The sequence below is a fragment of the Pocillopora damicornis genome, chromosome 6 (assembly GCF_964200805.1).
Source record: "Pocillopora damicornis chromosome 6, jaPocDami1.2, whole genome shotgun sequence".
In the NCBI taxonomy this organism is placed as follows: domain Eukaryota; kingdom Metazoa; phylum Cnidaria; class Anthozoa; order Scleractinia; family Pocilloporidae; genus Pocillopora; species Pocillopora damicornis.
In genome coordinates, this window is record NC_142675.1 from 1,313,208 (window position 1) to 1,328,306 (window position 15,099).

At 36.8% G+C, this 15,099-nt stretch overlaps 1 protein-coding gene across 1 annotated transcript; it reads left to right on the plus strand.

Annotated features, from left to right (window-relative positions):
* The first annotated feature begins 3,019 nt into the window (after nt 1–3,019).
* LOC113673162 (uncharacterized) lies at nt 3,020–14,921 on the plus strand. The gene is made up of 17 exons (XM_089209519.1): nt 3,020–3,205; nt 5,181–5,597; nt 6,061–6,117; nt 6,534–6,612; nt 7,042–7,124; nt 7,510–7,683; nt 8,196–8,214; nt 8,802–8,862; nt 9,159–9,375; nt 9,788–9,898; nt 10,266–10,450; nt 11,268–11,390; nt 11,776–11,846; nt 12,301–12,341; nt 12,625–12,721; nt 13,202–13,301; nt 13,790–14,921. The coding sequence occupies exons 1-17, from the start codon at nt 3,133–3,135 to the stop codon at nt 13,874–13,876; spliced, it is 1,995 nt and encodes a 664-aa protein (XP_089065645.1). The 5' UTR covers nt 3,020–3,132; the 3' UTR covers nt 13,877–14,921.
* The last annotated feature ends 178 nt before the right edge of the window (nt 14,922–15,099 follow it).

Genomic DNA, 15,099 nt, shown 5'->3' on the forward strand with positions numbered 1-15,099 from the left:
TATTCATATGGCACAATAACAAACACTTCTCACTGATAGAAATTCTACGGCCTACAGGCTTTCTACTGAAAATTTTCAAGTCATTGCTATTCAAATGATCGCTCAAAATGGCAGTTGATTTCAAGATTTTTCTTGATGGCCAATGATTAGTGCAAAATGTCAAAGTTTTTTCAACCTTAAAATTTCGTTTAATAAGAAGGAAACAATAGCGGGCTGAACAGAAATTTGTGAAATCACCAGAAAGAAGGATTCTTATTTGGGCGCCAAAGTAAATTTTCGGCCTAGTCTGGTTTAAATTTTCATTTACCATTTTTAGAAACCTTTCCAAGATAATTTTCAAAAATAGATAACATGCATGCTTGTTAAGTTTGTATGAAGACCCATTGATTTTTTTTCATCAAATGCTATCAGTGAAGGTTTTACTGAGAATATGACACACCTAAAATCACAGCTGTCAACGTTCAAACTTTCCACTTCAATTGTAGAAAATACCACTCTATAATTTATTTATGTTATTGCACCTTAAGTTTATATAGCATGGAGTTCGTTTTATTTGTACCTCTTTATTATATTTCATATTTTTGGTATTAACCATTTTTGCATTCTATGTTAATCATTTTCCTGAATTATTTCACTAATGTAATTCACTTTATCATTTTATAGATTTATAGTTTTCTGCTATCGCGAAAAAAGGTTTTGCTTATCTTTATGTACGAGGTAGAAGCTCGTGAGAGACTTACCTTGTTCGAAATGAATCTGGAACCTTATTGCATTGTTTGGAATTTACTTGGAAACTTATTACATCGTAGAAAATACCAGTCTTTATCATATTTATCTTACTATACTTAATTTTTATACAGCATGAAGTTCTTTTATTTGTACCCTGTTTATTCTATTTCATATCATCGGTATTAACCATTCTGCATTTTATATGAATCATTTTATTGAATTATTTCACCGTTGCTGATGCAATTTACTCTATTAATTCATAAGTGGAGATTTTTCGTAATTTTGATTGTTTCTATTGCTGGTTTTCACGTGACGTCACTAAATTTCAGACTTCAGAACTATTGATCCTCCTGAGATTTTACTTTCATGATGTATTAGAGCAGCTAAAAACTAATATTCAGACAAATTTTCACTCCAAATGGGTTCTTGGTTTAGTGATAGACTACTCTTGAATTTCTAAGCTTTTGCGTGACGTGGCCTTTACATGACGAGCGAGAGAGCTGTTATGTTGGTTTAAAAGGTGACTTATTTAGGGAAATTCAGCTATCTGAACAGTTCTTGTATTAGAATAAAGTATTATTGTTACGTTTATGAGTTCTTAGAGAGATAAATTCACGCTTTTGTAGCAAAACTCAGTGACAGATGTTTCTGCTGGTTTCCGGCCGCCATGTTGGTGCCCATCTAGGTGGGCACCAGCATGGCGGCTCCATACAAATCTCTATAAATTTGGGAAAAACGTTTCTCCTCATATCTTCCGCAAGAAAAATTGCTGTGACATGAATCTTGGCGAGAGTCTTTACATATCTAGCTTCTTTCTATTTCCAGATTCTAGACTAAATCGATTGAACGGTTTTTATTTTTTATTTTGATCTATTTTGAATGGCGTGACACTGAAAACCAGCAATATACGAGTTATGATGTTACCTTGGGAAAGCTGAACAAACTCGAGTTGTTTGTCAGTTACGATGTAAATATTGATATGCGATTAATTATTCAAGAGACTGTCCTGGTGTTTGTTTTTATGGTTGGTTGTTGTACGCAAAAGAAGACAATATTAATAAATTTCTATTAATTATCAAATCCTTCGGGACCACTTATCATGTTTAAATAAGCAAAAGCTGATTATTAACAGCTTTATTGATCATGTGTGTGCTAAGTATTTTTATTATAGGTGACTTGAGTGGAGTTATACACTGATAAGAAATGAAAGGTATAAAGGTAAAGGATATATTGAACAATTGTTTTTATAAATAATTCAAATAGTACGCGCGCTCTGATTGGCCATAAAACCATTTTACATGAGCGTATGTAAACACGGTTTTCGTTCCTCTTTTATTAGTTATTTTATAAAAGAAATGTAAAATGGTTTCCGTGTTTACATAGCCTGATGTAAACATTTGGGAGGTTGGGAGAACACTCGATAAGCTGGAAACCACTCCGCCACGCGTCGTGGTTTCCTACGCTTATCTCGTGTTCTCCCAACCTCCCGCGTGTTTACATCAAGCTATGTAAACACGGAAACCATTTTACATTTCTTCAATCACGCGAAAACCTATTTCTGATTCTCTGCGAGGGACTTCGTCGGCTAAACTGTGGTAAAGTTACCAACGATCAATCTAATTATTTGTTTCAACGCTTCTTGGTTACAATTTACCAAAGATTCTTTTATCATCAAATTAATGGTGTGGAAAACTACGAAATTACAAAGTGTTTTTGTGTTACTAATTAGAGAAAAACAATTCGAACGGTAGTGTCGAGAATTTCAGCGATGAGCTTTATAAATACTGGTATTTCTGGGAAGCAAATTAGTTTGATTTCACTTTCAAATCACACCACACCCTTAAGCAAAAACGCGATTTCTTTAAAACACTCGAAACAAATTCTCGGAATGTATCAATAAGCGTGCCAATTTCTTTCCTCTCACAATATGTTATGCGGTTTTTTTTTATGGGTGGAGTGTTCACGCGCTAAAAATAAAAAGAATAACCGGAAATACTGGAGAGATAATGCATTCTCAACCTCGCGATCATTATAAACCAGAGACAGTTTTAATCGTTTGAGAATATCCCTTCCACTGAATTTTCTGAACAATGTTTTCAAGCTATGCATAAATAAATTTACTCGTGATTCCTATGGAATCACAAAGGACTAGTTCTATTTCCGTACCAGCTGTCTCAGCTCTGTAATGATCAATCCTTAGTTTCCAATACTCAACGATGACAGCCTGAAGCCCCCCAGATTCCCAGAAAATTTGAATAAGCCAGCCCTCAAGGCAAAATCAGGAATGCTCGCGATGAGGGAATGGGCACAAGAACTCCCATTTGTACATAAGCTTTGGACCACTTTAACTGACTCTAAGACTGGAGACAGACAACTAAACTGAGGAACGTAATCGTAGCTAAGATGGTCTTTCGCATCATCATCTGTTGTGTCTTGCTCTGCATTTTTTCCCACTTAGCCTTCGTTGAATGTGCAGGTTAGTAAAATCGATAGATTATTTTAGTTCTCAAACATTCACTGTTATGTAAACGCATATGGCTAATTGTTTGTAAGGAGGGAAACTGAAAATCTCGTTAAGGATGCCACTAAAAGACCAGCTCTACAACACTAGTCTCCATACGACTAGAAGAATTTCCTTGAAGCAGGGAGAGTACTTATAACATTCTAAGTATACAACTGTACACAAATGTGTTATGTCCTTTGACAAGCTGAGCGCATTCAAGACGAGCCGTTTATCTTTCTTCCTAAGTCGCACGAATAGGATTGAAGAAAGAAAAGCAAATTGGTTCCGAGAATCATTTAAACAAGTATTAAAATTATCATAGGAAAGTATAAGAGATTTAAGTACTTGTACAACCACTAAAGTACGCCCTTTGTTTTGAATTCAGTCCCAATATATTTGTGATAAAGAGATAATCATTAAAAAACGTTATTAGCAGAGTGACACAACAACATGCATGAGCACAAACAAAAGCATGAAAGGTAAATGTTTTCAGCGAAGAGAGGGGGCGTCTTTTGTGCAGAATATACTTTCAGTTTTCAACGATTTGGGGAAATGTTTTTCATGAGCCCGAAAGACGAAAGGTAACAGACAAATTATTTTTGCATCTTCCAAGTATGCCCAAGCGACTGTGAATTATTCAAGCGTCCCATTCCTAGTTACTTTCACTTTCCATTATCTAGTGACTTCCTGTTATTTCCGATCATAGATTCGATCTGCTTCAGCTGTTATTGCACTTTTAGAGGAAAACGACCGCCAACATTGTAATCTCATAAAGTTAGAGACAATAGGAACTCCTGCGGAATCGTTTGAAGTTCAAAGTTATAACAGTAAAACAAATATCGAATGTGTCATGTCTGAGTGGGTGATCTAACCTTTGTCAACTTGTGAGCAGCCCTCATCAAAGCAGTTTGAACCTTTCCAAATACGGCATTTTTCTTGTCAGGCAATTAATTGTCGAATCGAAGAGACCAGATGCCTCATTGACATTCAAGTAGCAAAATAATCTCTATTTTTCTTTAACTCGTTTGCATTTCGTTACTGAGTTCGTAAAATCTTGATGGGAGGTGATATCGGCAATAGTAGGAGCCCATTCCTTCGAAAGTGGGTTTTTCTTTATGAGAGCTTGTAACGAATTTGTCGTGATCATGTAAGCTCGGCCCTTTCGGGGCCTTCTTTGAAAAATTATTTGACTGAAACAGGAAAAAAAAAACCAAGAAAAACAAAAGAAGGAAGATAAAAAAAAATCACTTCCTGTTGATCATATGACCAGGCGAAGAGACATCGTCGATTACGCCCAGTAAAATAACAATTGCATTCTTGTTACAGTTTGTTGAAAAAAACCTGGCACCAACTTAGATTAACAAATCGTCAGTGGTTTAGCGCGGTCTTATCGACTCTTATCGACAACGATATTGTCACCACAATGAACAAAATGTTGTGAACAAATTTTGGCCATTTGAAAAGTTTTTGAATTACTCGTCTCCAGCTCGTGATAAACAAACTTTTCTTGCGTTCTTTCAACATCCCAAATTGGTTATTAGGTCTTATTACGTCGGTACAACGTGCAATTTTAATGAGCACACTTCGCCGTGTTAGTATTTTTTCCTTAATTGGAGCATTCATGCTTGAGTGAACCTCAATTGTTGTAGAATTATTTTCTGTGAAATTTATGTTATGTCACTTGCTCCACCATTCTGTATTTGCATTAGCATTTTTTTAATGAAAATTTTCAGGGTCTATCAAATATTCTAGCACCGAAATTTACATCAAACGAGTTGATGGAGGAAATGTGGTAACAACCATAGGTTCCAATGTAACGCTGGAATGGTGTTATGCCACTTGTGTTATGCCACTTGTGTTATGCCACTTGTGTTATGCCACTTGTGTTATGCCACTTGCTCCACTATTCTGTATTTGCATTAGCATTTTTTTTATTGGAAATTTTCAGGGTCAATCAAATATTCTAGTGCTGAAATTTACATCAAGCGAGTTGATGGAGGAAATGTGGTAACAACCATAGGTTCCGATGTAACGCTGGAATGGTCATGTCGTGTTCGTGGGAATCACTCAGTAGGTATGCTGGCGTGGTCGCTTAAGTTACATACAGTAACAGACAGGACGCGAATTGCATTGCTCTACTACAGTCCTGAAAGGTTCTGGATTGATATCGCGAAATCAATCCATTACGGCAGACGAGTTAGATGGACAGGCGAAGCGAGCCAAGGAAAGATATCCTTTGTGATTCAAGATGTAAGAATCTCAGATGCCCAGTCGTATAAACTTTCTTGGAAAGTTATATTTCCCTCCAGAAATGGATCAAGACAAGTGGTGATGACACAGTCGAAGTTAATGGTAACTGTGGCAGGTAATTACTGGTATAACATAAAAGCTCCTTAAAAGGGAGGTTGCCCCTCAAAGCATTCATTTTTTATCATGTCAAGGGATGGAATAAAATTTAAAGGAATAAGATTGTTATGTCACAAGCAAGTGGCAAATGGCGGTGTCTAGGATCTAAAAGCTCATCAGCTGTGATAAATATGTTTCGTTGAACGATCCAAAAATGACCGACAATGATCATTTAAGGAAAATGGTGTCAAAGGAATAATAAATCAAGCTTCAAATAAAACAGGCTTCCAAATGCACGCGTTCGAATTTAATTTTCAACATGTTAGCTTAATCTTTAGGTGCTGAAACGTTACTCTAAATATATGTCACTCGAAGAATTTCGCTTACGGCTAGGGTTTAAAAATTTTCAAAAGAAGGTATCTTCGTCAATTCTGGTAAAAGGTTTTCCAATTAGGTTTATTATTACTTTTTTTATGTTTTAGCGAAGTCAACATACAAACCTTTACCTTCGCATGTTGATATGCAGCCGAAAACCACTGGTAAGGGTCAGTAAATAATCATATATAAAATATCTTTATATTCATATTTTGTTTGAATATAAACGATATACCTGAGTTTAATCAATTTTTTTACGAGGAAACTAGCAGCCGTCTACTTTATATTCCCACGTCTATTTGTGGTCCAAGAGAAACCTTTCAATTTTGCAATACTAGAATTACTAAGAATTACTTTGAGATAACTTCGCCAAACTCTGCATCGTAAAAATCTCTTCTCAACAACCCCGGCAAAATTGCACTATACAATATATTAATTTTGCAAGACTTAATATTGCATAAAACTCGTCTCAACAACCGCGGCAAAATTGGGGTATACAGAATTTTAGTTTTCTTTCCCCTTTGTTCGTTTTGTGTTTGTTTGGTCTGTTTTTCTTTAGCTTTTTTTTTCGTTTGGCTAGGTATTATATTGTCGACAAGCTCGCAAACTGCTGCTACCTTGGATGAAGCTAACACTGAGGCGGCCCTTTTGTCAACCAAAGATTAAACGCATCGATCTCTTTATTAGCTTATGACTCTTCAGGAATGACAATAATGGGGAGAGATGATATTTCAGATGAAAAAATTAAATATATTATCAGACATAGATTTCTTTTTTGTGATATTAGGAATTACTTTGAGACAACTTCACCAAACTCTATCGCAAAAATCTCCTCTAAACAACCGTGGCAAAAATTGTGCTATACGGTGTGTTAGTTTGCTTAAGTCTTTGTTCTAATTTTTGTTTATCCAATTTTTTTTTCATATTAAGAATATCTATGGGATAACTTTGCCGAACACTTTATCGCATTAAACTCGTCTTAACAACCGCGACAAAATAGTACTATGCAGTATTTTAGTTTTCATGCCTCTTTGTTCGTTTTGTGTTTGTTTGGTTTGTTTTCCTTCAGCTTTTTTTTTCGTTTGGCTAGGTATTATACCGTCGATAAGTATGCAAACTACTACTACCTTGGATGAAGCTAACACTGAGGCGGCCCTTGTGTCAACCAAAGGTTAAATGCATCGATCTCTTTACTAGCTTAGGACTCTAGATGAAAAAAATTAAGGAAATTATCAGACACAGAAGTTTTTTCATACATCAAACAAAAGTTATGTTTTAACTTTTTATGGCATTAGCTGACGATAGTTAAATTAACTCTAATTTTATACAATTTTCCTAAAAAACCCTTAAATGAACCCTTTAAAAAACTAGTAATTTGCCATTTGTAGTTAATCTCATGTTGAACTATTCTAAAATTGATAATTATGTAATTATGGGTGTATCGACCTCAGGTAATGTCAATGAAACTCACGTGTCCTCCCTTGAAGAGCAAACAGACCACAAGATCGTAGCAACCTTTAAATCCTAATTCTATTTTATTTTTGTTTTCATTTTAGCCATGGCGGTGAGTCCAAAGCGGTCAGACATGGGTGATCTTCCTCGTTCCAAAAAACCAGACCATTTTGCCGCCTTGTTGATTATTACGATAACTTCAGCAATTGTAATTGTCGTCCTTTCGGTAATCATTTTTGGGTTCTGCTGGAAAATGCGGAAAGGAAAAGATAAAGAGGGTACATTGACTGGTATTTCTTGAAATTCGTTTCTTATTTTCATCATTACTCATCAGATCAATGCGATGATAACGATACAATGTGAGCAAATATGTTGCAAGTGAGATCCTATTTGTAATTTCATGTTTCAGTTGCATCTTCATTGTTGTGTTATGAATCATTTAACATATTTGTCATTGAACAAAACTTTAGTTCTGTTTCATCATTTTTCTAGAAAGAGTGCTGGCTTTCAGGCAAAGTGTGGCATTTTAAGAAAGTATCAGTTCCTGTTTTTAAGAGAGTATCAGTTCCTGTTTCATTTTTTCTGTTTCCTGTTTTTAGGCAGAGTAAAGCTACTGAAAAATGTATAGTTTTGAGATCTGATACGGTTTCAATTGCTCATTTTAAAATTAAAAACTTATAACCTTGCATGTAGAGATCAAAACCTTTTTGCTTTTCTTTTTATGGTTTTTATCTTCTGTTTTCCTTCCTTTTTATTCGGTTGACTGTTCTTGGTGCTGTGAATATTTCAGAGCAAGGCCTTAATCAGAGGTAAGATTGTTAAAGAGCACCAAAGTATTTGTTAATGACTCCTTAAAGTCACGACAGTTCAGAGGTAGAGCGTAACGTTTAATGTTACGTTTGGCAATCCTCATGGTAAGTAAAGGTATACCAGTTGGAAACGCTCGTAACGCCAGTCTTTACAATAGGTTATTGTTAACTTTCATGGACCTGACTGTGAAAACCTTCTATAAGTTTCCAATCATTTTTAACTGAATGGCGTATGGAAACTTCTCTTTAACGTATCCAGTCAGAATGTCTGCTCAGAAAACAAGAGATTTTGCAGGCTTAGAGAGCTTTTACTCTTTACTGCAGCATCCATATTTTCGTCCTTTATGTTGCCAGCTTTTCAGACCAATAATCTCTACTGACTGTATACGGCACAGTTTGGGGACACGTATAGTTACAGGCTGGTCATTACTATTGTTCTATTCCCATCCTTACTGTTGGCCGGAAACAACCAAATGCTAACCTTGTAGATCTCTTATAACTTTGACCCAACGATGGCTTTCATGGAAGTTTGTTTCGATTGAATATCTCAAGGTTTCAGCGTCATCATTGCGTTAATTTATTTTCAGGCAAAGAGAGGTTGAATTGACACATGTACCCAGACCAGCACAGATACAGGGAGAAGTTGAGGTAAGAAGATGTTGGTTCAGTTCGCAAAATCAGTCATGAGAACAGGATGTTTACCGTTAGTTGGACATAATAAAAGCAAAGAAATTTGTCGATTTAGGATGGAAAACGTAGTGTAACAGATAACAGGAACTTAACAACTACAAGAAATTAAAAATAAAAAGAAGAATGTAACAAAAAAGAGAATAAGACGTAAAATCTTGATAGAAACAAAAGATGATTTCTGTATAGAACAGAAAAATCGTTCAAAAGACTCCCAGGGGGTTTCCGTTTAAGCTAACCTCATTTTTGAAAATTAGGAGGATACTAGAGCTGAACAAGATGAGATAGTTGATACCTCCCCACCTACTTTGTTTCCACGAGCCCGTCGTTCGAGTCGGTGGGAGTTTCCAAAAACAAGACTGCAAATTCGTGAGGTGTTTGGCCAGGGAGCATTTGGACAGGTTGCTAAAGGACTGGCTTTGCAAATTGCTGGGAAGGCTAACTGGACAGAAGTGGCAGTGAAGATGCTTAAAGGTTGGCGAGTTCGTAACGCTAGCATTTCCTGAGAAATATTGCGTACTTATTGCCTGAGTGGGAGGGTCGAAGGAGTCTGTAAATCATGATTGAAAGCTGAATACTTACCCTTCCGGGCCAACCTAACCCAGTCAAACTGAAAAATTGTGAGTTTCTAGAGTTTTTATAGATCATTATATACAGACTTAAAAACGATGAAACAAATTAGAGGGAATATTTGATTGTGTTGCCATTAATAATTTAAAAAAGTCTTAATTTGGGAGTTAAATATTGAAGGGTTCTTAAAGTTATATAATAGGAGTGGTCACCTTGCCCCTCTCTCCTCGCCTGAATAGGATGTTCATCAGTTCTCTCCCAGTGTACGTAGGGGAACACATGAAACACAAATCTCAGTCTTTTCATCTTTCTTTAGAGGATGCTGAGGAGTCGGACAGGCGAGACCTGTTGTCAGAGCTGTCAATTATGAAGAAACTCCCCCACCATCGACATGTCGTGACTCTTCTAGGCTGTGTCACCACATCCGGTACATATAATAGCAGTGTAAATTTTGTACTCACAGCGGAACAGCCAGGCCAGAAGCTTGCAAAATAATCTTGTATTTTTACCCCGAGAACTACATGTACAAAGAGCATTAAGGTTTTTTTTGGAAGGTATTTGGAAGGCAAGGGTTCCAACCTCGGCGAACCCCGTCGAAACCCTTATTTTCTTAAATATTCTTTTTCTTTCTTTGCACATGCATGACGTTAGGCACTGAACACTTTTACATTACCAGACATTACCTGAATGACCGAAGGGGAGACGCAAGTCTCCAGAAATTTATAACGAGTTATGATTCCATGATACTCGGCATTCTTTGTTCAACTTTTGATGTAAATTATCTAATACAACAGTTAATCCTCTGGTGATTGTGGAGTTCGCCTCCCATGGCGATTTGCTGGGCTATCTTCGTAAAAGTCGAGGTCTTCCTGACACGTATTATAACACCTGTAAAAAACTGACCAGGGTCACCGCCAAGAAACTGATGATGTTTGCGTGGCAGATTGCGAGTGGAATGAACTTCCTGTGCGAAAATAAGGTGAAAAATAAATAACTTTGAGTATCTACTGACGGTAGATGGATGGAGCCTTACTCTAAGGGGACGATGCCTCGTTACTTTTTGCACAGAAAACTATCAGTCTAATGATGTTCAGCTTCCCGTGATGATGATGATGATGATGACAAAAATAAAATAATAATAATAATGTTGATAAAAATAGTATTAATAATTATAATGATAGGCTCTATTTATAAAGGATGACATTTGATAGTAGTAGACACATACAATGATAAGCCCGTGGCCTACATTAATGGAACAAAACATAATGAAAAACCTCAGCTGGCTTACCAGTTGGGTGTAAACAATCTTGGTCGAGGAGCTGAACCCAGGACTATCGAGGAACAGATCCATCTGATGATCGGAGTGAGATCCGAGCCAGGGACCCCTTGAGTATGAAGCTCTTACCCTTTGAATTCGCTGTCTCCCCTTCCTGATGTCTATTGTCAGAATCAGCAAAGTCGGAGGAGTGACGTGTGACGGGGGAAACAGAGGTGGTTAATTTTTAACCAAAAACCGGATTTACAGTCACCGGAAAAAAATTCCTTCATCTAAAATGATCATCGTTCGAAAGTGTTTGAAAAAGGGTGAAATGATATTACAGTTGACAACTTATAGAAAGATGTTTTTTTGTCTAGTCACGAGTGTGGAACAAAGAAAGAATTCTGAGTCCCCATGAGGAATTCCTCATGGGGACTCAGAATTTTTTCTTTGTCCCACTCTCGTGACAAGACGAAAAAACATCTTTCTATATTTCTTTACCTTTATCTTCAAAATATGTTCTTGTTTCGTTCTTTAGGTTGTTCATCGTGACTTAGCTGCCCGCAATGTTCTGGTTGCAGATGGCAATGTTTGCAAAATCACAGATTTTGGAATGGCCAGAGATGTGCAAGGAAGTAACATTTACACCATGAAAGCCGGGGTAATCGATAAAAATCCAATCAGTTCATTCTGGTGCAATAACAATATGAACGATGTGAAAGTGAGAAAGCAGCTGTTCTATCAACTTGTGCGTCGGTCTTTCATTCGACGTCTCCGGGGTCAAGGCCCCATCTTGTTTTTGTGTTTTGTTCTTGGGCAAGAGACTCATCTCTCAAAGGGCCTCTTTCCACCCAGGATTACAAAATGAGTGCCAACACATTTTCAGTGAAACGACTGGCCACGGAAGAGAGGGGTGGGGGTGGATGAAATTCACAATGACGTAAGCTCAGGCAGTTTAGGCCACTAGCCCTGAATAACTTGATTTGTAAGATGGGTATTTGGTTAATTTTTAGTCAAATCAAATTGCTGTGTCTTCATCGCATTAGGGGCGGATACCAGCCAAATGGACAGCTTACGAGGCTCTCTCGTATGGCATATACACCACCCAGAGTGATGTGTGAGTTTCAATTTTACATTATTCTCAAGTTCTGGTCTGTAAAGTTGTTATAACCAAAAATGTGTCATGACTGCGACATCAACTCACTCTGATGCCGGCTAATGCACATTCAAAATGCAATAGACATTACGATGTCCGCCCTGGCGATCAATAACACGTAACGTCGTTAAACCAATCATGTGAGGGATCCACTTATGTTTAAGTAAATATATTTGTTTATGTTGATAGATAGCCGGGGCTATGGTTTACAAAGATCTACAAATACATGATCTAGCCCGGTACGATATTTGACAATTCAGATGGTGGTATGGTGTAAAATAAAATACCGTTGACGCGTTGTTGCTTCTGTATAGCTCAGGTCTTGATGATTTTAAGACTCATTTCGTGTGCCTTTAAGGTCCGTATTTGTTTTCGTGCATGGTTCTGTTACTCATTTAGATTCGTCTTTCCTCAGGTGGAGTTATGGAATCGTCTTGTATGAAATTTTCACTTTAGGTGAGAAGGCTCACAGAAACGAGGCCGCTTGTAATATGATATCTTCTAGAATTTGGGAAGTGGGTAACAAATATTCTGAAATTATCCATGGCGTCTGATGTAAAAGCCCTCTTGACATCTTTATGGATAAGAAGCAGCTGTTACCTCTATTAAGAAATCTTCAATCGATTTGCTCCATTAATAAAAATCGTCATAACTTTGTCTTGGCCTTTAAAGAAATGTCATTATTATTAGAAACCAAACTGGTCTTACTTTACTGATTGCTTTTTGTTTTTTCGTTTAGGTGGTGAGCCATATCCGGGAGTTAAGGCACGTGACATTGCGAACTTACTAGAGAAGGGATTCAGAATGCGACGCCCAAAGCAACTGGATAAGGAACTGTTAGTACAAACATACACCATACTCATTGCAAGAACGTAGAGGATAGATTGTTCATTGAACCTTCCTTAATTTTTGTCAGTTGAGTTTAAAAATCCTGTTGAGCATCAAAATGATACAATGACCTATTGGATTGTGGATTTGAATTTTAGAGCCAAAAAAATGTGTCAGACTCACAGTTACGTATGCACTGTGTCGATTCACACCATTGATAAAGCACAGGTATCAGAAGACGGTTAATTATCATTGTGAACAAGTTAGACTTTTGCGAGTCATCCTTTTTTTTATTCCATAATTTTTTATTTGTTTGCGCTAACGCAATATAGGAGCGTGCATGTACCAAAAATGTGAGGAGACTTCTTCTTTGTCGTGTGATACTCCTTAAAAATAATTGCAGTTGTACGGGAATACTCTATGACCTATAACCTGGTATTCGTTGATGTAATACATATTTACAGACCTTTTACGTCTTCGTGTTTTAGATTTTCAGCCATGTTTTCTTGTTGGAACGAAGATCCTAAAAAGCGACCAACATTTGGGACTTTGCAGGAGGCCTTGGAGAAAATTGAAAAGGAACAAACGGTATTGGGTTCAATTTTATTGCAAACAAAACCAGAACGTTCAATTATAATGACTTAAATAAATGAGGCTCGAAAATTGCATCATCAGAGAAAAACCATAAATTTCAGTTGGCACTGAGCAGTTCAGGGGTAGCGTGGCCGACAACATTATGAGAAGATAGCATGACAAGAGATGATAACTTAACCACAGTAACTTTAATTTTTTTTTAACAAAAGAAGGCTCAAAACATGCCAAGTATCTTCCAAATGTTCGAACTGTTGTACTTAGTAATCAGTAACACGATAAATTGCGAATTTAGTAGATTTGCGTTGGAGTTTACATTGACAGGAACTCTCATTATCCTGCCAACATGACTTTAGCAAAAAAGCACTGCTTTCACAATTAAAGATCGTTACGAGTCCCATTAAGATAATACTCTCTGGTTTGCCTTTCCCTTTCCAATTTTATCCTGTCTGAAACAGAATGTCTTTTTTTTATATTCATTCCAGGGTTATCTGAATCTTCAGTCTTTTGTTGACTTCTCTTATGTAAATATTTGCGAAGCAAGAAAAGTGAAAGAAGAGTCTATTATTTAGAGGCCGTCAGATGAAATACCTCTGGATGCGATGGCTTTTTTTGCAGAATTTATTGTCATTCCAGGAAGATTCCATCCTTCAGAGTCTTTAAAATGATGGCTACTCTCTTGATTATAGCATTTCAAGCTCTTTGTCAGTTAAAGACTCGTCATTATTTTCAGCTCATAAAGGTCAATCACTTACTTCATTTTTAAATGGAGATCTGTTGTAAAGTTTTGTTGGGCAGCCATGAAATCGAGAGACTGCTTGCAGTCGACTACAATTTTTTCAGCAGTAGTTTCTTCGCGATTTGTGGGCCTGAAAATTTTTAAGTACAACTTTTATAATCCGCGTCAAGCCTCTCCATTCCTGACCATCCCTTCTCGTTCATGGTTTATTTTCCATATTTTGTTATTCAGCTATCTTAATGAAATTATATTTTGTGGTTTCCATCACGCTAAAAGTAATTATGCATAACAAGTTTTAGGGCTCAGATTTTTAAATTTGAAATTCTTGATCCTCGTCAATTTTCTCTATCCCAGCCATTTTATTTCTTTAATGATTTTTTTTCATATAAAGTTGTTTTTATATTTTACTGAACCAACATTTGTGATTTCCTTCACGCTAAAACATCGTGGTTTTCTCCAAAATTGCGAGATGTACTTTTGACACACGGGTATACGTACTTACTTGATACTTATTTCCATACAGGGTTTTGTATTCCCCCGACTGAAATAGCTCGCCAGTAGCTTTTTTATACTTCGTAAATTTTAGCAAGCAATTAGTAATTAAACGTTATCGATATACTCACGTCCAGGAAGAGTCACTTCCCTAAAGACCACGCACCCCAGCCAAAATATTTTTTAAAAAATCTGGCTTGTCTGGTTGAAGATTTAAAATGTTAATTTAAGCACAGTGTTATCGCGTATTAGTCAGTAGTTGTTCGCTCTTTTATCATTAGATTTATTTTTATAAAATATCTGATTTTAGTCGCAATAATAGACTTTCCGGTTGTTTGCTTAAAATGATAACAAAGTAAAATCAATAAATCAAGTAAAGATTGTAACCATCGTTACGATACCTTGAATGGTAGCAGCTCACCCACTATGCGCCACTGCATAAATCGCCTTCTTACAAATGAACAATTTTTCCGTTTTTCTGCAATTGGGGTCAGGAAAGGAGGGAGCTGGAAGGAGACAACAGAGGGAACCAGAACGGGAACGAGGAAGCCAGAGAGGGACGGA

What these genes read in the sequence shown, in the direction of transcription:
- LOC113673162 (XM_089209519.1), top strand. Translation starts at nt 3,133, where the DNA reads ATGGTCTTTCGCATCATCATCTGTTGTGTCTTGCTCTGCATTTTTTCC. An exon ending in TATGCAGCCGAAAACCACTG is followed by an intron (nt 6,118 to 6,533) that starts GTAAGGGTCAGT and finishes TCGTTTGGCTAG; the next exon opens with GTATTATATTGTCGACAAGC. An exon ending in AGGCTGTGTCACCACATCCG is followed by an intron (nt 9,899 to 10,265) that starts GTACATATAATA and finishes CTAATACAACAG; the next exon opens with TTAATCCTCTGGTGATTGTG.